Source organism: Vipera ursinii (genome assembly GCF_947247035.1).
Source record: "Vipera ursinii genome assembly, chromosome: 3".
Lineage (NCBI taxonomy): Eukaryota > Metazoa > Chordata > Lepidosauria > Squamata > Viperidae > Vipera > Vipera ursinii.
The window spans coordinates 117,164,866-117,188,574 of NC_139516.1; the positions used below are offsets into that span (position 1 = coordinate 117,164,866).

The following is a 23,709-nucleotide window of genomic DNA, read 5'->3' on the forward strand; positions in this document are numbered from 1 at the left end:
TGTTATCTTCACTCCCTTTTCTGTGACATGATTTGTAACATCCTAAGGGTACAGTCTTATCTACAAGGTGAACTGTTACACAAACTGGATAATTGCAATTATAAAAGATTTATGTCTTCCCTTATTTATCTATAAGAATGCTTGCTTTGCATCTAGAAGCTATGTGTGTAACAGAGTTCATGCTTCGGTTAAATATGGCTGCACTTTGCTTCATAGTTACACTTTAAAATACTAACTCTAGACAGTTTTTTATAAAGAATAAACCTTATATAAATGGATTATGTTATTTATAAGCTATATACTATTCTACAATAGCGTGCACTATTCTAAAAGTATACTTTCAAGTCAGTGTAGTTTCTATTCCTCGTTTACATCCTTTCCTAAAAGTACCTTAGCTAAGTGCCTCTATATGCCTATTCCTTTAGCAGAAATGGAAAATTACAACATGTACGTTTCTTGCGTACCTCACACTGTTCAAAAATAATGTGAGACATTTGTAATTCCACAGTACTTAGCTCCATTCAATAGCTGTGCTGATATTTCTGGATCTGCAATACTTGGAATATATAAGCATTTTGGAGAGGAAAAAACAAGTTTGGAGGGGAAGCGTCCTGCTTTCCTGTTCTCAGTTAGGGCTCGGAAAAATAGTACACGGCAAAATATTTATTTATTTCGATTTATATACCGCCCTTTTCCCCCGAGGGACTCAGGGCGGTTTACAGGGCAAATTAAAACCGAGCAAAGTACTGGGATCGAGTATCGGGACATTTTTTCCCCCTCAAAAAATACCTTTTGACAGTTTTCCTCTTGCCTTGCTACCCTATAATAATAATAATATAAAGTTGGAAGGGACCTTGGAGGTCATCTAGTCCGACCCCCTGCTCAGGCAGGAAACCCTATACCAGGGGTCGGCAACCTCGGCTCTTTTATGACTCGTGGACTTCAACTCCCAGAATTCCTGAGCCAGCATAGCTGGCTCAGGAATTCTGGGAGTTGAAGTCCACGAGTCATAAAAGAGCCGAGGTTGCCGACCCCTGCCCTATACCATTTCAGGCAAATGGCTGTCCAGTCTCTTCTTAAAAACCTATGTCCTGGGGATTACAGTTATTTATTAAATTATAATATATAAAATTATGAATTAATGATCTTGCAGAGCGAGAGAAGTCATAGAGAATTATGAGGGTGTTGACAACGACAGGGCAAATTGTTTTGACTACTTTAACCCGAATTCTCCGCCCTATTCTCTCCCTTGCCCGAGGGTAGGCAACCTCGGCTCTTTTATGACTCATGGACTTCAACTCCCAGAATTCCTGGGCTCAGGAATTCTGGGAGTTGAAGTCCATGAGTCCTAAAAGAGCCGAGGTTGCCTTCCCCTGCCCGAGGCCCTCGGGGGAAACGCCGCTCTCGGGGAAGGCATTCTTAAAACTCTCTTCTATGGGCAGCGCATACTTGTTTCCTCAGCAAACATAACCCTGGACGACGAGCGAGGCCCCCGGGCAACTCCTCCGAGGCTTTCGCACAACCAGCCAATAGCGCAGGAGGCGGATTCGATGCGCAATCCCAAACGCGAGCCAATTTCTGAACTCGCTCGCCCCTTTTCGCCTCATTCGAGGGTGGGGCTTTCCTACAAGAGGAGGGGGCGGAGCTGTAGAAAGGAGGCAAAAAGCTCCTCCACGTCGAAGGCTGGTTCTCGGCCGCGCAGGTGCAGGCGCTGAAACGTGAGTATGAGCGACGACTAAAAAGAGGCGCGGAGGCGGCTTACGGATCAGCGAGCGAGAAATAGTTCCACTCAAAAGTCTGCCTCGGGATCCGAACCCTCTTGCTTTCTCGTTCATCGCGGACAGGGCGCTGTCATAGTCGAAGTGAAGGGACAATCGGGAGTGGGTTGGTTTTTCTTTGCTTTTTGCAATAGATTGTTCCTACCGATTATGATTGCACCCGCGCATACTCTGCTGCAGAGCAATCTAGGGCAGAGGTCTTCAAACCTGGCCCTTTTAGGACTTGTGGACTTCAACTCCCAGAATTCCTTAGACAGCGTGCCTGGCTGAGGAATTCTGGGAGTTGAAGTCCACAAGTCCTAAAAGGGCCAGGTTTGAAGACGCCTGATCTAGGGTCTCCCTTAATGGATCATTCGGTCCAATTTTTTTCTTCTTCTCCCATTTGAAACGCTCCGCGCGCAGGAAGACGTTCCTGCTCCGATTAGAAGAGCGACTTTCTCGCTCCCTTGCTGGGAAAAGTAGATACGGAAGGGACGCGCCTTGTTTTTCGGGTTGTTCTTTTCGGAGCGGGTGCTCTTATCTTGCCTGCAATACGACACTTTTTTTCCAATTGTCAAGAGGTATTTCCATTTCCCAAAATGGGTTTTAGGCCTGAGGTTTATAAAACGAAGGCGGGTCCTGTTTCATCTTCTCCCTCTGTGTTTTTTTTCCCCCAGCTGCTTTCTGAGCCGCGATAATCTTACGTTATCCTTGTGTTCTCCATATCCTAGCCGTAGGTACAAGTTACTGACCGGACCGTGGTTCTTAAGTGTTAATCCATTAGCTACACGCGCGCACGCACGGAGTAGAATGTATCACAAAATGCATTTTTGTGTATCGAGTGGGTGTGTCGAATTGGATGCATAAATCAACTATAAATTTAAATATTTTTTTTTATTTATTTTTATTTATTTTAATCCCATCCTTCTCCGAAGACTCAGGGCGGTTTACAATCTAAGCATAAATCAAAGTGCTTAGCAATAGCCTTCATTCTATGTATATGCCTGCTTATTAGGGCTTTCAGCCCCCCCCAGCGGCATTATTACAAAGTCAGCTTAATTGCCCCCAACAATCTGGGTCCTCATTTTACCTACCTCGGGAGGATGGAAGGCTGAGTCAACCTTGAGCCTGGTGGGACGCGAACCTGCACTAATTGCAGGCAGCTGGTGTTACTTAAGGAGGCATTTTATTATTTTTTTATTTTTTATTTTAATTCCATTTATATCCCGCCTTTCTCCGAAGACTCAGGGCGGCTTACAAGCTTAGCAGTAGCCTTCATTCTATGTATATGCCTGCTTATTAGGGCTTTCACACACACACACCCCCAAGCGGCATTATTACAAAGTCAGCTTAATTGCCCCCAACAATCTGGGTCCTCATTTTACCTACCTCGGGAGGATGGAAGGCTGAGTCAACCTTGAGCCTGGTGGGACGCGAACCTGCACTAATTGCAGGCAGCTGATGTTACTTAAGGAGGCATTAGCCCATTGCTCCACCAAGGCTCCATCTAATAATGTAATTATGCTCGAGAATGGATTATACAACCTATAATACTTTATACAGCTTCTCTGGTACAGAAATGAGTGCCCACAAGTATTGAATTTGATAATAAAAATATTTTGCCTTTCCCCCCCTAAACTATTGTGGAAGGTTTTCTGAAAGATAATACCAATTTATAGAATTGGAAGGGAGCTTGGAAGCTTCTAGGTCAGGGGTAGGCAACCTCTGCTCTTTTATGACTCATGGACTTCAACTCCCAGAATTCCTGAGCCAGCTATGCTGACTCGGGAATTCTGGGAGTTGAACTCCATGAGTCATAAAAGAGCCGAGGTTGCCTACCCATGCACTAGGCCATTCCCAAGTGCCCAATTTAATAGTTGAACTAAATATAACACAAATGGCTGATCTTGGAAAAAATTATGCAAGGCTATGCTTGTATGGGAGACAACCCCAGGCTACACTGGGAATCCTAGGGGGCCAGTTTGGCATAATAGTTAAGGTGCTGAACAAGAAACGGGGAGCTGACAAGTTGGGCATGAAACTTAGCTTTGGGCCAGTCCCTCTCTCAGCCAACTTGCCTCATAGGGTTGTTGTGTGGAAAAGAAGGTGGGAACATTATGTACACCAACTTGAGTTGTAGAAAATAAAGATGCGACATAAAACTAATAATATTAAAAGGCAGCGGTAAAACTCTTCTATTTTTGCAAGAAAACTAATGGCCATATTGATTCTAAAGAATCTGTACTTTACATAAGATACCTTGTCACAGAGTATGCATATATTACATCCTCTGCAGCTTTGCATCAGACTTCGAATGCTTCTTAGTTCCAGTTTATTATTTCTTCTCCGTGGCTTTCCTCGTTTACTCCATTCTACTACAATGAGCACCATTACTGGTACATTTCAACTGCAGCAACCTCTCAACTACCGAGAAGGTGACCGTCACCAGCCTGTGGATGGGGATCATAGTGAGGAGATCTATGAACCAGCAACTGGTAATCATTTGTTGTAATTGTGATATTGAATTTTTAGGGAGTTAATGTTCTACAGCTATATAATGTTGACCTCTTTTCACACCCACAGGAATAGCTAACTTAGAAGTTATATAACTGACATTTACATCCTATTAGATAATTAGATAAATAACTAATACAAGAGAAAAAAGATATTCTTTTTCAAATATATTTACTGACGCTTTTTATGGCACAATTTATTAATCTTCTGATACTGGTAGAAGAAAATTTTGAGGATTCTTATGCAAGATGTATAAGTAAAGTAATTTATACAAAATTTATATTTATCTAGGAATATACTTTTAGATCATGATGATTGTTTTTAGAAAAATTTCTGTATCAAAAAGGTTTTTTTCACTGTGGAAGCAGAAAAAAATAACTGGGCCTTCTGCTGTACATGCCTTAGCATATATCAGTGCTGATGCCAGTACAAATAATACAGGAATATTTAGGCATATATTTTGAAATTAGCTTTGGATTACAAAGTGGTTGCGATTTTTCATTTTAGAAAGTACTATTGCACAATGAAATCGGTGCTCTTTGCACTTTTTTCCATCACTCAGCATGCTGTCAATGAAACGGAAAAGGCTTTCCTTCAGTCTCATGTTAATATGGAGTGTAATAATGACCCCAAATATGAATCACTTGCCAAATTCTTAAAATGTTTTTATTTCATTTCTAACTTAAGACAGCATTGACTGAGTGGTAGTTATGACTAGTCCTTCTATTTAAGGCCATTGCAGCATCCCCATGGTCATGTAATCTGGGTATTTGGTGACCATCTCATGATAGGATGCTGTAGTGTGCTAAGGTCCCATGATCAGATTTCCCAAAAGTTCCCTTTCAGCTTCTCACAATCAATGGGGGGGTAGTGGAAAGTTGCATGAGGTCCTTGCTTAACGACCTGTGCAGCCCTCAGCAAGTGGGACTGCTAGAACTACTGTTGCTAAGCTGTGTGGTACCAATTTTTTTTACTTATGACCGTGTTGCTTAACCACAAAGTTTCCAGCCTGTAATCAAAGGAAAAGTAGTAAATATACATTTAAAGAGTAATACAGTATATTTAATTATACGTATACTGAAATGCAAATAAAATAAAATTAATATTTTTCCTCAGGTCTTTTCTTTGTTTTCCCAAAAAAGCCTATACTGAGTGTGACCTCTGGTATGCTACTCAAATGCCAACATTAGTCCTGACTTAATTAATATACAAAATCTGCACCTGGATAATATAGGTCTTTTTTAAAAAATAAATAAATAATGATAGATAGCTTCTGTTGTGTACTAATAGTAAATCATCATTAAAAAGGGACAACAAAGGATGTTTTTTCCTGCATCAACTCAGAAAGCTCAGATTGCCCAAAGATCTGTTGATACAGTTCTACAGAGGAAATACTGAATCTATCACTGTACCTCTGTAACTGTCTGGTTTGGCACAGCAACCATACAGGAAAGGTACAGACTTCAACAGGTAGGAGTGCAGAAAAAAGCAATTGCAACCAGCCTTCTTTCCATTGAGGACCTGTATATTGCACAAGCAGAAAGAGGGCTGAGAAAATATTTACAGACCCCCTCACATGCTGGACATAAATTGTTTCAACTTCTCCCATCAGGATGCCACTATAGGACATTGCATGCCAAAACAATTAGATACAAAGCTAGTTTTTTTCCTCCATGCCATCACTCTGTCAAACACCTAATTCCCACAGCATTGTCTTATGCCTAAAGATATTTACCCATGTAATAGGGCTGTATTGCTATTATTTTTCTCATCATCATCTTTCCTACAACCTACTACTATTGGTATCTTATGATTTATCACTTGTTTGTATCTTATGATTTATGATGGTATTTTACAATGTATTATCTTATGACTTATCACCTTGTTGTTAGTATGTACACTGAGTGCTTATGCACTGGAGACAAATTCCTCACGTGTCTAATCATACTTGGCCAATAAAGAATATTCCAATGTGGAAGATGAGGTGAAATTGTTCAGCATTATTCCTCCAAGACGGGATATTTAATTTATGAAGTAGATTTCAATTGGATGTTAAAAAGAAAAAAAATCATAACACTAAAGTCTTTTCAGAAAAGGGAACAAAGTCCTTAAGAAGTAGTGGAACCTCCTTTGTGGATGTATTGAAACTGTGACAGAAGGGTGCTGTAATATTGAATTGTTACTTAAGTCATTTTCACTTCTTAGCATGTAGCTTTATGGATAGTGTTAATAAGCATTGCCAAGTAAGCATTGCTGATCTATTTTGGCTAACTGAACTGCCTTTTTTCTTCTTCAGGCAGAATTATTGGGAACTTATCCTTCTCTGGTGAAAAGGAGGTAGATCTGGCTGTAAAGAGTGCACATGCTGCTTTCAAAATATGGAGGCAGAAATCGGGAATGGAACGGAGCAGCATTCTGCTGGAGGCAGCCCGAATTATCCGGGTATGTGATATAAAAGCCATATTGTAAGGTTGTGTTGGCAAGTTTATTAGTATTGGGGGTACACCGACTTTTATGGAACCTGGCTAGGATCAGGTGGATAGGATACACATTGATTCCCAGGAATCAGGATAATTCTGGTTATGATTGCTGTGTTGTCACTTTTGACAAGGAAGAAAAATATGTAAGCCTCAGATTGTGTACAGATCATAAATTGATTTGAAGTGATTTAAAGAAACAGGTCAGATCCTATCTCCACATTAATATTATCTGTTAATTTCACTACTCTAGTTTTCCCCAAGCAGCTGTACAGTGTAAGAAATGAAGAGTTCAAATAGAACTTCTCTCCATGTGGATGTAGTACCGTTGAGGACTACTCATTGAGTACAGTTTGTCAGCCAGCTACAAATCCATCTGATGGTGATGTTGTCTATTCTACCTTTTTCGAACTTATCAAGCAGTAGATTGCGGTCTACTTTGTTGAATGCCTTACTGAAATCTTAGTATACTATGTCCACAGTGTTTCACTAGTCAACTAATTTGGTCACTTTATCAAAGAATGAAATAAGATTGCTTTGGCACGATCTGTTTTTAACAAACTTTCCCCCCCCCCCCCAAGGTCTGGCAACTTCAACTCCCTCTATCTTCTCTATTAGTAAGAATTAGGTCCAGTATAGCTTTACTTTTAGTTTCCTCCTCTACCTTTTGGATGACAAAGTTGTCGGCTGGGTTGGTTAGGAATCTGTTTGATCTCCCACTTGCTGCAAAGTTTGTCTCCCAATTGATATCTGGATAGTTGAAGTCTCCCATTAGTACTGTGGTATGCTTCCTGCATACAGTACATTTGTTAACTGCTTGGCAAAGAGTTCCATCTATTTCTTCTGATTGCTTGGGTGGCCTGTAGTATACCCTTATGGCAATGTCACTTTTCCCCCTTTTATATTAACCCATATTGATCCTAGAGGGCTTTTATCTTTGATCATGTGCATTTCTGTAGATATGTAGTATTTTCCTCTTTTTCTAGTTCTGTCTTTTGAACAATTTGTTTCCACCCATCAGTCCATTCTAGTCATGGGTTTCATCCCACCAGGTTTCTGTAATGCCAACTATGTTATACCTATCCTCATGTACTATTGCTTCTAGTTCACCTTGCTTGTTCCCCAAGCTTTGAGCATTACTGTATAAGCATTTAAGGCTTTTATGCCTGTCTGTGGATATGGCTCCCAGCTTGCCTTCAGAAGTTGTGGGTGCTTCGTCACTGGAGGTTTTTTAAAAAGACTGAAAAGCCATTTGTTTGAAATGATATAGGGTCTCCAAGGTCCCTTCAAGTCCTATTCTATTCTATACGCAAGGTATTTCTTGAAGAGATGCAGGAAAGGACAAACAGATTTAGTGTGGGGGAGTTCCAGCATTTGGAGCAATGGATTATGACGCTGAGCTTGTCGATCAGAAGGTCGGCAGTTTGGCGGGTCGAATCCCGAGTGCCGTGTAGCAGAGTGAGTGCCTGTTACTCGTCCCAGCTTCTGCTAACCTAGCAGTTCGAAAGCACGTAAAAATGCAAGTAGAAAAATAGGGACCACTACGGTGGGAAGGTAACAGCGTTCCGTGCGCCTTTGGCGTCTAGTCATGCCGGCCACATGACCATGGAGACGTCCTCGGACAAGCGCTGGCTCTCCGGCTTTGAAACGGAGATGAGCACCGGCCCCTAGTGTCGGAAATGACTAGCACGCATGTGCAGGTGAACCTTTACCTTTAATTTAGAAAAAAAGCAAGAAAGACAACTCATGATAAAGGTTTATAGAATTATGAATGTTGTGAAAAGAATATTAATAATAAGCATTTTTTCTTTCTCACAATAAAAGAACTTGGAGTATCCATTTACCTTTAATAATGGAAAGTGTTGGATAGATAAAATACTTCACATAAGGATCAGAATTCATTACCAGAAGATGTGGCTATGTATCATTGGTTAATAGTCCATGAGTACATGCTATCTCCAGGATCAGAGACACCAGACCTCTAAATATCAGGCATATTTAATTAGACATTAGACGTTTAATTAGCTACAAAGAAAAAAGACATTGACAAGTCTTTTGACTATCTGAGAAAGACTCCTTTTCATTCTTAAATAAACTGCAAAGTTAAAATACCAAATTAATACAACAATTACTAATTCCTGTTCCTATAATCAGTGTGTTCTTTTTTGGACAAGATGGTAGAAACCTGGTCTATTTGGAATGCACAGTGTACTTCATGGTGTACTATAAGGATGGGCAAATTTTGAGACAGGGATTATAACTGTCTCTTGACCAGATTCCAAACTATAGGAAGTTTTCCAATGTCTGGGTGTCATTAATGAAAATTTTGTTGGGTTTGAGAGATTTGTATAGGAAAAAGATCTCCAGAGGTCTCCTGTTCCTGTCCTTATTTTGCCATGCTGACTGAAAACTGTTCCATTAAATTTCAGCAGACTTAAGCAGTGCTAGGGAAATGTCTCGTGAAATGTCTCATCTGGTCTACTCCTGATATGTGATTATAGCACCCTAACATATTTAACTGCACATGCATAGGCTTTTCTGAAATTTTGCCAGTGCTCCGATTACCTGCTATTTTCATGTTTCAAGATCTAGTCTCATTGAAAAAGAATTATTCACCTTGCTGGTTGATCAAGCAGATCATAGTTTTCAAATTTGACCAAATGTATCGTATTTGTATTCTGCTTCACTTGTAAAAATGCATGCAGTTGTAAATCACATGCCGTATATTCTATTGTTCAGCTTTTTTTTTTTTTTAGAATTTTCTTTTGAAGTGCAATATGTACAAAGGCTGTTCAGGATTTGTTCTTTTTATTTGTAATTTTATTATATATGTTTTTATTCAAATTGTACCTTTTTAGTGTGCTTTATTGTAAACTGTCCAGAGAGCTTCAGTTATTAAACGGTTTAAATATTTTAATAGATCCTTAAAAAATAGAAAATGTCTTGCTACTGCTTAGCATGTTCTGTGCTGTGTATTGGATTCCAGGAAAGAAGAGAAGAAATTGCCACCATGGAAACGATCAACAATGGGAAATCCATCTTTGAAGCTCTCGCAGACATTGATATATCTTGGCAATGCCTGCAGTATTATGCTGGTCTAGCTGGCTCCTTAGCAGGTAGCTGTTACATGTTCTGCTTGTTAATTCTGTCCCTTTCTTAATTCCTTGGTCTACTGTCTCCTTAAATAAAACTAATTAATACAATTTTATATAAGTACTTAATATTAAGAATTAATATCAGGTACTTCCAAGGGAAAAGTCTTAGAGCAAAGGTTACTTTATTTGAGCTCTAGTTGATGTAGAATAGCAGAATTGTTCTTGAATGTTTTAGTACTTACTTCCAGATTAACAGGGCATGGGAGACTAGCAAGGTAAATTTTAGATCATTCATCTTAATTTGCATAGAATAATTTGAAATTGCTCAAAATGAATCTTGTGTTACACTTTCCAAAATTTGACAAAAGTTGTGGAATGTTATGTCCTAATCATTAGCAGGCAATGCTGCAAGTGCCATGGGTATGATTAAAGTTGGTGAAATAGTTTCTTTTTTATTATATGAAAACCTCAATCCTATCTCTTGACTTCTGCAATATGGAAAAACTATGTTCTTAAATGTAGGAGGGGTATATGGTAAAAAGCATGAATTAATGAATGAAATGAAGAAATGTATTGCTTGTGAACTAATATAAAGAGATGATTATGATTTAACAGAAGACCATGATTAATAGAGTTGAAAATGTGATCTTATGCAGTGAAGTTGATGCATACAGGCATGAAAGTGAAGATGTAGTTTATGAATGAAAGGCTAAAAGGGCTAACATACATAATAGAGGTATGAGATTGTATCATCCAGGTAATTGTCAATACATATGAAAGAACAGTAGGAGTAATTGCTTATGAATGATAGGTCAAATGTTTTTCAAGAGCTTTTAGAAAAACTGTGCAATATTGGGAAGGTGTTTGGTAGAATTCTGATGGAAGGTATATGTGATGACAGTGAATAAAATTTGGAAATTACTATCCTTGTCCGTGCTGGGCAGAATCCAGATTTTTGCTGTTCCATAGTCATTGAGGAAGGTAATATGTAGAACAGAACAGAACAGAACAGAGCCGGAAGGGACCTTGGAGGTCTTCTAGTCCAGTCCCCAGCTCAAGCAGGAGAACCTGCAAGAAATGACTGTTTTGTTGAAAGAAGTAAAAATAACTCTGCTTCTGTCCACTTTGATTATTTAATTTGATGATTTGCTGGGATTCCACGCAGGTTAGTGAATTAGAAAGAAGGGCCCGATTGGACTATCCACATTTTTTTCTGGAGCATCCAGTTTTTGTATTAACCGTATGAGGGGAAAAGTCTGTTCTTCAACAATTAGAATAGAAGATCAGTAGGCTTCCATAGTCATTGAGGAAGGTAATATGTAGAACAGAACAGAACATAAAACCTTTTTAATTAATTACTCTGCTTCTCATTTTTGAGAATTGGTTTGTATTTCTTACGACTGGATCTCTCTTGTCTTTTCTACTTAGGTGAACATGTCCAGCTTCCTGAGGGATCCTTCGCTTATACCAGAAGAGAACCTCTTGGAGTCTGTGTCGGGATAGGGGCTTGGAACTACCCTTTTCAGATTGCCTGCTCGAAATCAGCCCCTGCTTTGGCCTGTGGTAAAATAAATTAACTTTTTGACGCAAATGAATGAATTTCATTCACAGAAACTAGTAGTCGAGGATTGCCTTTCTTGGTGTTCGTCATTACCATTTGAGATGTGAAAACGGGGAAGAAAGAGCCAGTGGAGTTGTTAGAACTGAATAATAACACTACAGTAATAGTAGAAGAGGGACGCGGTGGCTCAGTGGGTTAGGATGCTGAGCCTGTCGATCAGAAGGTGGGCAGTTTGGCGGGTCGAATCCCGAGTGCCGCGTAACAGAGTGAGCGCCTGTTACTCGTCCCAGCTTCTGCCAACCTAGCAGTTCGAAAGCACATAAAAAAATGCAAGTAGAAAATTAGGGACCACTACGGTGGGAAGGTAACAGCGTTCTGTGCGCCTTTGGCGTCTAGTCATGCTGGCCACATGACCACGGAGACGTCCTCGGACAAGCGCTGGCTTTTCGGTTTTGAAACGGAGATGAGCACCGGCCCCTAGAGTCGGAAACGACTAGCACGCATGTGCGGGGGAACCTTTACCTTTACCTTAATAGTAGAAGAGACCACTTTATGGACACTGGCATTGATTTAGCTTCAAAAATTAAGTGGGGTGGATACAATAATCTGGATGTCTATATTAATTTGTCTTAGTTGGACTGAAACATTTTTTCTTCTTCAATATCACTCTTTCATTTGATTGCAATTGAAGCTATTTCTAGACAGAAAGTGAGTATCCATTCTTTTTATTCTTGTGAATTGGGCTACCTAGGTAATGCCATGGTCTTCAAGCCTTCTCCCTTCACCCCCATCTCTGTTGTGCTGCTGGCAGAAATCTACAATAAGGCTGGTGTTCCTAAGGGACTTTTCAATGTGGTGCAAGGTGGAGCTGCCACAGGCCAATTCCTGTGCCAGCACCCAGATGTGGCCAAAGTCTCATTCACTGGGAGTGTTCCCACAGGTGTTAAGGTATATATACGTGTGTGTGTGCATGCGTGTGTGTGTATTCAGTACTGTCGCTATTGAATGATAAAGTTTAAAAAGGTTTGATTTCTGAAGCAGTCCTAATGCAATTTGTCCCTTCTCCAATGACTTGACAATTTATTCACACACATGCAACTACGCTAACATCAGTTAGAAGAGTTGTTTTGCTACTTATCAGAACTGCCAGTTTGAGAGGCTGGTAGACCTGTTTGTTGTCCAATTTACATATTTGCCAGTTGCCAAATCTACAGATATTCCATTGCAATCTCAAGGTCTGCAGGTTTTTTAAAGATGTGCATTTGAATACGATGCACAAAGACCAGGCCTATGCGGGTGTCGTCATTGCTCTTGTATTCAATGCTTGGATGGCCCTTCTTTGAAAATGTGGAGATCACTTCTTAATCCAGATTCTACTTCTGAATTGCATGTTGGTAAAAAATTATCCAGTAATCCTTACTCAGTGTATTTATAAGTTATTTTTTATATGCTGAAGTAACTGACATTTCATAGTGAAAATAACAGTAACATACATAATTAACAACAGTTCAAATAAAACATGTTCCTTAAGAATAGAAGAAGAAAAAACTTTCTTAATATTCATATCAAAAATGACTGAATAAAGGCCCATTGCTACTTTAATAGTATAACTTTGGGTGTTAGATGTTTATATCAAAAATTAGCACATTTATGTGAGATATCTGCTTGGAAATGTTCAGCTGTGTCCTGACTAATTCACTAAAAGAGAGCAATAATTTTGTATGTGAGATGGATTCTTATTCAACAAATTCTAGCGGAGACTCTTTGCATTTACCAAGAAAATAGAATTATAATTGCCTGTGTTAGCTGCTACATCTTGTTCTGTTTCTCCCCCCCCCCCAATAGATTATGGAAGCGGCAGCCAAAGGGATCAAACCTGTTACTTTAGAGTTAGGAGGAAAGTCGCCCCTCATTATCTTCTCTGACTGTGTTTTGGATAATGCTGTGAAAGGAGCCCTCATGGCTAATTTTCTTACCCAGGGTGAGGTATGTAATGTTTTTATCTAACAGAGAGGAAGCTGTGGATATGACTAATTTTTTGTATATTATGTGTTGTATATAGTGTTTTAATTGCCCTGTACACCGCCCCGAGTCCTTCGGGAGAGGGGCGATATATAAATCCAAATAATAAATAAATAAATAAATCATTTAAAAAGTCTATTTAAATTCCATAGCTGGAGAAGAAATTTGCTGTATCTCGTAAAATATGGCAATACAGAAATGGTTATCAGAATCTCTAAGAAAAAAATTGTGCTTTATCATTGGCACTGTGTTGTAAGATCCATTTTTTTTCCAATGTTCATTGCTTTTTAGGACTCGTATTAACTTGTAATGTTTGTTGTTCAAGAAGCAGCTCTGTTCCTCTATTCACTCCTCATAGACCTTATGTGTAATTATTAGATTTGATTTGACTTACTGATATTTGTTACTGATTGCAATTCCAAAGAGATATTAAATCAGTGCAGAAATGTCAGTACAGGTAGTCCTCAACTTATTTAATGACTCTTTGCAGGCATGACAGAGTTTGAATGGGTGCTTTACTGCCCATAAACCACTTTTGACCATTATAAATTTTGCATCACACCCACTGCCATCAAATGACCATATTTCAAGTGCTTGGCAATTTGTTCACATTTATGACCAGTTGCCAAGAGTCCTATGATCACCATTTGAAATCTTCTCTGGCAGCTTCCCCAGAAAATCACTGGAGGAAGCTGTCAGGGAAGATTGCAAATGGAGGGAATGTAGAATTTGAGATCTGTTCCTCCAGCATGCTAAAGGACTTCTCCTCCCCTCTGTGCAGTGAGAGGAAACCCACCAGATCTCAAATCTGATGGAAATGCTAGTGAATGCCAGCATTTCCCCCCCCCCACACACTTCAAAGGTGAAAACACTAGTGAACATCAGCATTCTGTGCCTTTCAGAACAATGGTATTTGCTAGGGTTTTCACCAGATTTGAGATCTAACATGCTGAAGGATTTCCCCTCCAGAGGTGAAATCTCTCAGCCCACTGGAGAAACAGACCTCAAATCTAGTGAAAACGCCAGCAAATGTGTATGGTGGAAGACCTGTGCCCGCTCCCTACTCTGCTACACCCGAGAGGCCCAGGCCTTCTCCCTGCCACTCCACTTAACAACCTGTGTGGGTCACTTAACAGCTGCAACTTGGAGAGCCAGACTTGGGGTCCTTGAGCAAAGTGATTACATGGCTTCTGACTTAACAACTACTTTACTCACTGACTGAAATTCTGGGCCCAAGGGTAGTCGTAAGTGGAGATCTACCTTTGAGTTGATAGTTACAGGTTGGTTAGTTCTAAGCCTGTCAATTCAGGAAATGGGTCCTTTTTTAAGCCTGTTCCTGTGCTTCAGGTGTGCTGCAATGGTACTCGTGTGTTTGTACAACGAGCAATCCTGGATGCCTTCACCAGAGAAGTTGTGAAACAGACTCAGAACATCAAAATTGGTGACCCCCTGCTGCAAACTACAAGGATGGGGGCACTTATCAACAAGGCACACCTGGAGAAGGTCTTGAGTTTTGTTAAACAAGCAAAGGAGCAGGTGAGCATTATCTTTACTGAGGTTTATCCTGAGGGATTGGGCTACTGAAAACACTTCACTCTTCTGCCACAGGAGGTGCTAGAACATTGTATTATATATTATGTGCAAAACTGAGTATTGAAGATAGAATAAAAGTGCTTTTCTGTGTCTGTACAGTTTATGGCCATCCAGGGAAAAGCTATCTGATCTAGGCACATCTGTTTAACCAACTATAATTGGGTTACTAAAAACAATGAGTACAAACCACATCTGGAATAAAATTTGGCATGCTTGGTGGTAGATTTTATATTAGTGTCTACCTCTTATTGTGGGAGAACTCAGATTTGAGCTGTGTTTACCATAGAGAATTCTTTTTATGGTCACGTGGTGTGGCTCCCATCGACCTATATTCAGCTAATTTAAGACAGTAATGTTAAATAAACATGCAGGTTTGTTTAACCTGTTTTGACTGTAAGGGCTGCAACTCATGTGGCTGGTAAAGTTATGGTATCATCTTAGTGAGCAGTGGAGCCCTTTTTGGATGATTTTAAAGGGGAAAATATGCCTCAACGCTTTTTATGCCCATTCACTAATGCAAAATAAATAAATGCCTCATCTCTATAGTATAAATAAATAGAAAAGAAATAAATAGGTATAATATGTGAATGTGTGTGTGTACCTAAACTCAATGGGGAAAGGGGTCTGGTCTATTAGTTTTGCTTCTTTATTTGTTTATAAAATTTATTGGCTGCCCATCTTACCTCAGGGTAACTCTGGGCAGTTTACAATCATAAAAAACCCTAGGAAGTTTGTACTCATTTATTGGGTCCTCAGAGAGATACAAATGACCAAGACTAGCTAGGGATCTTACTTCTGTGCTAATAAATATGCAAGGGAACATTTATTAGTCCTGTTTTCATTTTAATGTTCATTCCCATTCCATCTTCATATATAACCCAATTTCTATTGCTATTTCCCTTTCTAAGTCTGTAAGGAATGCAACTTACAGTCATGGCCGAAATTGTTGGCACCCCAGAAATTTTTTCAGAAAATCAAGTATTTCTCAGAGAAAAGTATTGCAGGAACACATGTTTTGCTAGACACAGGTTTATTCCCTTTGTGTGTATTGGAACACAACAAAAAAAAGGGAGGAAAAAAAGCAAATTGGACATAATGTCAAACAAAACTCCAAAAATGGGCCGGACAAAATTATTGGCACCCTTAACTTAATATTTGGTTGCACACCCTTTGGAAAAAATAACTGAAATCAGTCGCTTCCTATAACCATCAACAAGCTTCTTACACCTCTCACCCGGAATTTTGGACCACTCTTCCTTTGCAAACTGCTCCAGGTCTCTCTTATTGGAAGGGCACCTTTTCCCAACAGCAATTTTAAGATCTCTCCACAGGTGTTCAATGGGATTCAGATCTGGACTCATTGCTGGCCACTTCAGAACTCTCCAGTGCTTTCTTGCCATCCATTTATGGGTGCTTTTTGACGTATGTTTGGGGTCATTGTCCTGCTGGAAGACCCAAGATCTCGGATGCAAACCCAGCTTTCTGACACTGGGCTCTACAGTGCGACCCAAAATCCTTTGGTAATCCTCAGATTTCATGATGCCTTGCACACATTCAAGGCACCCAGTGCCAGAGGCAGCAAAACAACCCCAAAACATCATTGAACCTCCACCATATTTCACTGTAGGTACTGTGTTCTTTTCTTTGTAGGCCTCATTTCATTTTTGGTAAACAGTAGAATGATGTGCTTTACCAAAAAGCTATCTTGGTCACATCTGTCCACAAGATGTTTTCCCAGAAGGATTTTGGCTTACTCAAGTACATTTTGGCAAACTGTAATCTTGCTTTTTTATGTCTCTGTGTCAGCAGTGGGGTCCTCCTGGGTCTCCTGCCATAGCGTTTCATTTCATTTAAATTTCGATGGATAGTTTGCGCTGACACTGATGCTCCCTGAGCCTGCAGGACAGCTTGCATTCCTTTGGAACTTGTTTGGGGCTGCTTATCCACCATCCGGACTATCCTGCGTTGCAACCTTTCATCAATTTTTCTCTTCTGTCCACGACCAGGGAGATTCGCTACAGTGCCATGGGTTGCAAACTTCTTGATAATGTTGCGCACTGTGGACAAGGCAAATCTAGATCTCTGGAGATGGACTTGTAACCTTGAGATTGTTGATATTTGTCCACAGTTTTGGTTCTCAAGTCCTCAGACAGTTCTCTTCTCCTCTTTCTGTTGTCCATGCTTAGTGTGGCACACACAGACACACAATGCAAGGACTAAGTGAACTTCTCTCCTTTTTATCTGCTTTCTGGTGTGATTTTTATATTGCCCACACCTGTTACTTGCCCCAGGTGAGTTTAAAGGAGCATCACATGCTTGAAACAATCTTGTTTACCCACAATTTTGAAAGGGTGCCAATAATTTTGTCCGGCCCATTTTTGGAGTTTTGTTTGACATTATGTCCAATTTGCTTTTTTTCCTCCCTTTTTTTGTTGTGTTCCAATACACACAAAGGGAATAAACCTGTGTCTAGCAAAACATGTGTTCCTGCAATACTTTTCTGTGAGAAATAATTGATTTTCTGGAAAAATTTCTGGGGTGCCAACAATTTCGGCCATGACTGCACCTATCAGCCATTGCTTCCCTTCAGAGTCCATGTGCTGTTCACTCTTATCAATAGCCAATAAGGAAAACAAGAGCAAGCAACAATTGCAATTATCTTGTCAGCTCCCAGCTGACAGGAGGGTACACTCCATTAGTAATAACCACCCCTTGCCAGACACTTTATGAAATTAACTGGAATGTATAGCGAGTAAAAACAACATTGGCAGTAAAAGGGAGTGCATTTTTCACTTCTAATGTAATACAAAGCTGAGGTAATGAGCAAATTCTTGAATTAACTGGTGGCAATTTTTACAGTCTGCTGGTTATGTGCAATAATACAAACTTCTGATTAAAAACAATCTCTTACTGTTTGTTTCTTCCATGGGACAATACAGAAAAGAATAATTTAATCAGGATATTATATAAGGAAATTGCTTACCAATCTATACTTAATGACCTTGTATCTTGATTATGTTATATTGTACTATATTTACCTGAGCTAAGTTAAGAGTTTCAAGGTTTTATGGTGTTAAGTCCCTACAATTAATTCTATAGTTTGCAACAAAAAAATCCATAAAGACAAGAGTTAGTTTAATCAGAAAAAACATACTTTGTTCCAGACATGTCAAACACAAGGCCCGGGGGCCAGATCCAGCCCGCGAAGTGGTTTCATGTGGCCTGCGAAGCCATCCTGGAAACAGTGAGGGAATGGCCCACACTGCCTTGGCCCTGGCCCAGAGACCCTCAGATCTGTCCCACTCCTGCCCAGGCCCCCATAGGCACCCTTGATGAGAATGGTGTAGAGCTGGCCATGCCCACCCAGTAGGCCATATGCACTCTAGCCACGTCCACCCAGTAGGCCACGCCTACCCTGGCCATACCCACCCGGCCCCCTGAAGGCAACCGTAATGCTGATGCGGCCCTCAATGAAATTGAGTTTGAAACCCCTGCTTTGTTCCTTGTCTATTTCTACCTCTTTAGCATATATGCTGCTTTTAAAAATGAATTTATAGGGAAGAGCTAACTAAGACTTCAAGTCAGTGCTTCTCAGGTTTAGCAACGTTAAGATGGATGGACTCCCAAAATTCCCCAGCCAGCAGGCTCTGGGCACAGTACAAATCAGCATGCTGGCTAGGGAATTCTGGGAGTTGAAGTCCAGTTATGGTGAAATGTCATACCATTTGGGTTTCAAACACTTACATGACATTATGTGATTGGAGAAGATTCATTTCTATTGGCAACAGTGATATTGCACCAAGAGAAAGAACCTTCTGTCCAGTCTAGTGTTTTATTATATCCACTTAAGCTTTGGTACCTTCCTGTACAGGTTGGCAACGTTTTGCTAATTATACCTAAAATGTATTGTGGTTTTTTCTACCATTGTCTTCTGTTACACTTTTTTAGGGTGTAAAAGTCCTGTGTGGAGGGGATGCATTTGTGCCAGATGATCCCAGTCTGAAAAATGGCTTTTATATGTCTCCTTGTGTCTTAGGTATGGATACTATATTATTAATGCAATTGGCACTACTTTTTAACCATAGTCAAAGCTTTGCTCTTACTAAACTAGACTAAAGGGGTAGGGTGAAGACAAGGTAATAACATGGTGCTAAAAAGTGATTAAATTAAAATGATAAAGTGACAAAATGAGTGGATCAGGGAAATGCTGTGGATATAGTTTACTTGGTTTTCAGTAAGGCATTTGACAAATTCCACAGCCTACTTTATTTATTTATTTACTTACGTATTAAATCTATTGGCCACCCAATTTACCACAGGGTAATTCCTCTTGGTACTTCTTGGTAAGATTGAACATTGTGCGATAGACAGTGCTATCACCTTTATGCAAAGGGAAAAAAATAGTCCAACCTATCAGAAGCTGTAAAAGACAGAATAGGAATACAAATCAAAATAGGCAAGAAAATGGTAAGAGAATACCTATCGAGTCTAGATAAGTGCAGATTACCAGAACCAGATGGTTTACACCCCATGGGTCTGAAGGAGCTGGCAGACATGATCTTGGAACCACTGAACAAATTTTTTAAAGCTCCTGGAACATCAGGGAACTACTGCTGGAGTCGAAAAATGCTGATGTGATTCCAATCTTTTTTAAAAAGGGGGGGGAATGGATCAGGAAACAACAGACTAATTAGCCTGATATCAATACCCAGGAAAATCCTGGGAAAGATAATAGAATGAGGAATGAGCACTGATATTACTAGAAATCAACATTGGTTTGTTAAAAACAGATCATGACAGAGAACTCTTATTGCCTACTTTGACAAAGTGATTAAATTAGAGGATCGAGGAAATGCTGTGGATATAGTTAACTTAGACTTCAGTAAGGCATTTGACAAAGTAGACTACAACCTATATCCACCAGATGGATTCACAACTGGCTGACCAACCACACTCAATGTGTAGTCAATGAAACTACATCTACATGGAGTGAAGTATGCATTGGCATACCTCAAGGTTCTGTCTTGGGCCCAATGCTCTTCAATTTCTTCATAAATGATCTAGATGAGATAGAAGGAGAACTGATCAAATTTCCAGACAACATCAAATGCGCGGGGGGGAGGGGATTACCAACATCTTGGAAGATAGACTCTTGATTCAGAAGGATCTTAATAGAACTGAGCATAGGGCCTTAGCCAACAGGACGCAGTTCAGTGGAGAGAAAAGTAAGGTCCTGCATTTGGGCAGGAAAAACTAAATGTACAGCTATAGAATAGGTGGTACCTGTATCAACAATAGTAACTGTGAGAGGGATCTTGATGTCTTAGTGGACCATCACTTAAGTACGATCCAGCAGTGTGCTGCAGCTGCCCCAAAAGCCTATGAGGTCTTGGGCTGCATTAACAGAGGGATAGCATCAAGATCACGAGAAGTGATAATACTGCTGTATACTGCATTAATGAGTCCATACTTGGAATGCTGAATCCAATTCTGGTCACCACATTACAAAAAAAGATGCTGAATCCCTAGAAAGATTGCAGAGAAGAGCAACAAAGATATTAAGGGGTCTGGAGGCTAAACTGCATGAGAAATGATTAAGGGAACTAGGTATGACTACCCCGGGGTAGGGAACCTTGGCTCTTTTATGACTTGTGGACTTCCAGAATTCCTGAGTCAGCTTGACTAGTTCAGGAAATCTGGATATTGAAGTCCACAAGTCATAAAAGAGCCAAGGTTCCTTACCTCTGATCTAGCCTAAGGAAGAGGAAGATTAGGAGTGACCTGTTAGCTGTCTTCTGGTATTTGAGGGGCAGTCAAAGGGAGAAGGGGGTCAAATTATTCTCCAAAGCACCTGAGGGCAGGACAAGAAGCAAAGGGTGAAGCTTGTTAAAGAGAGATCCAATTTGGAACTAAAGAGAAACAGTTAATGGAACAGCTTATTTCCTGAAGTTGTGGGTACTCCGTTGTTGGAGGCCTTCAAGAAAAAAAATGGACAACCGTTTGACTGGGATAGTCTAAGGTGTTTTGCCTTAAACAGGGGTTTGGATTAGAAATTCTCCAAGGTTCCTTCCATCCTTTGATTCTATTTTCATGGTTATATAGATGTAGACCTGGGGGCAGTGTCAGTTACACTGGAAAAAATTGCCTTATGGATTGATCTGAGGTTAGTTAAGCCAACTGCATTGAAGAACGTAGTGCCCGATATGTTGTAGACATTAAAAACTTCATGATCGGATGATTAAAACTGAAACTCTCTAAAGTGGGACTTAAAAATTAAGTATTTAAGGATGTGCTCTGGCCATTTATTTAATTTAAAAGTTTATCTTAAATCTTACAAAAAAGATCTTTAGAAAGTAGTTCTGAAATTCTACTTAGTTCTTAGAGGCTGAAGTAGCCCTTCTCATTTCATATAAATTCAGATTGACTGTTTTCTTAATACTGTATGATCATTCCTGTGTTGCTTCCAGGAAACTGTAAGGACACCATGACATGTGTAAAAGAGGAGATTTTTGGACCAGTCATGTCTATTCTACCTTTTGACACAGAAGAAGAGGTCTTAGAGAGAGCCAACAATACACATTTTGGCCTGGCAGGAGGTGTCTTCACCAGGTACAATCAAGAAAGAGAACATATTTCAGGAGGTTGAGTGGGGAGACGGCTGTGGCAAGTGGAGCTGCGTATGTAGGAATAAGGCATTTATGACAGCTGTGAGGCTGGAAGCAGTCAACTTGGAGCATGGCAAAAAGCTGTTTGCTCCATGGTTCTGATTTGATTAAAAAAAATGAATGTTATCCTTACTTTCCGATTCCTCACTAAAATGTCAGACATCCCTAGCAGTATCCCAAGGAAAGAGTTAATAAATAATGGGCTTTATACTAGGGAAATGAGAGTGAATTTAAATTATCCTTCTGCTTTACAGAGATATCCAGCGTGCCCACAGAGTAGCAGCTGGTCTCCAGGCTGGTGTGTGTTTCATCAACAATTACAACGCCAGTCCTGTGGAGCTTCCCTTCGGAGGATACAAGATGTCAGGTATTCCATTCAGTAACTTGCTGTAATAATATTTTGGCTGTTGGCAGCTGCTTACATGATACTTGACAAAACATGAAAAAATCATTCTAAATTGGATCATGAACTAAATTTCACAATTTCAACATACAGAGTTAAAGCAGCAGAACTTTATTACCCAGTTTACAGTAGCAGCGATAGCCAGATTAGCCAGATTTGTTCCTCTCTCATGATAATTTCTTCTTCTTTCTGAAATCTCTCTTATTTCAAAAAGAAGTTGGATTTATTTAAAATAAGACAGAGGACCTACATACTTACACAAACCTGTTTTATGAGTAAGCTCCATTTAGTAAGGATGACTTCTACATAAAACATACGTGCTGTAAAGAAACTTTTCTTAAGTACAAAAATGTATCCATTGCATTTTAAATTAAAATGGAGATAAGAAGAAAAACTGGTATTAAATCAATGTTAGATTTGTAAGCTGTATGTTTGACTCATAACTGCTCACTGAGTGGGTGGGGGGGAAAACACTTGATTTATACATGAAGAAGTTGTCATTTACATTTTATCATTAGGAATCCAACTTCTGGAATGAGACTATTAAGTTTGTTTTGACAGATTCCTCATTCTCTGATGCATCGTTTGCAGATTTTTAGAGCATATGGTTACAATTTTATCATAAATTTATCTCTCTTTTCAGGATTTGGACGAGAGAATGGCAAAGCAGCAATTGAGTACTATTCCCAGCTGAAGACAGTCTATGTGGAAATGGGAAATGTAGAATCAGTGTTCTAATGGCCCTAGTCTAGTTGATTTCTTCTGGTTAACGTACAGAAGCTGGCAGTGATCCTAATGCCTTTCCTAGGCAGACTGTTTTATACAATGCATTTGATTACGTTGGTTTTTTTTCCTACAACTATTTTGAATTACATTGTTTCTTTTTCCTTTCTTCTCTTGAAAGTACATAATGGAGAAAACAGAATAGTCACTGGCCATAAGATTTTTTTTGCAACCAGTCCCAAATAATTCCTTAACACCTCTTGCCAATTTTTCTGAGCTAAGCATTGTAGCACCAAATCTCAGGAGCATAAGACTGTCTGACTCTACACCTTGAGATAACTTACATTTCCCAGTCAATTGATCTTGGTTGTCGTTATCCAGAAACCATAACTTAAGGAGGTTGATTGTATTCCTATTGCCTTTCCTAGGCAGACGTGTTTTATACAATGCAGTTTGAGCAAATAAAGGTGCTGGTGGTACTGAGCACTAAATGCATAAAATTACATGAGACTGTGTTCCCCGCTCACACACATATGTAACTGTGGTTTAATAAGTTTATTAATGTTCCCCAGCAATTCCCCTCACCAAAATCCCAGAACTGTCCCAATCAGGTCTAGCCACAAGCAGACCAAGATTAGACAAAGCAGTGGCCCAATAGTCCACAAAGCACTTGAAAGTTGCTCAAACAAAATAACTCCACTAGACAAACTTAAATCCACCAAGCAAAACTTAAATTCACAAAGAAGAGAATTGCTCAGGGGGCAAGAAGAGTTCAGAGTCTGCAAGGCACAATTCCAAACATGGTGTCAATCCAGAGTGAAGCTGTAAAAAACAACAAAAAACTATTGGAAGAGATGGTCAGGATTTAGGGTGAAATGTTAATTCTCAAACGGTTGAGA

The 23,709-nt window shown here is 39.8% G+C and overlaps 1 protein-coding gene across 1 annotated transcript; it reads left to right on the top strand.

Annotated features, from left to right (window-relative positions):
- Positions 1-1,561: 1,561 nt before the first annotated feature.
- On the top strand, positions 1,562-22,974 carry ALDH9A1 (aldehyde dehydrogenase 9 family member A1). The gene is made up of 12 exons (XM_083357552.1): positions 1,562-1,718; positions 4,054-4,252; positions 6,568-6,713; positions 9,735-9,864; positions 11,272-11,406; positions 12,156-12,352; positions 13,250-13,390; positions 14,774-14,962; positions 18,968-19,055; positions 21,487-21,628; positions 21,939-22,051; positions 22,731-22,974. Exons 2-12 carry the CDS (start codon positions 4,072-4,074, stop codon positions 22,823-22,825), a joined length of 1,557 nt encoding a protein of 518 aa, XP_083213678.1. The 5' UTR covers positions 1,562-1,718; positions 4,054-4,071; the 3' UTR covers positions 22,826-22,974.
- Positions 22,975-23,709: the final 735 nt, after the last annotated feature.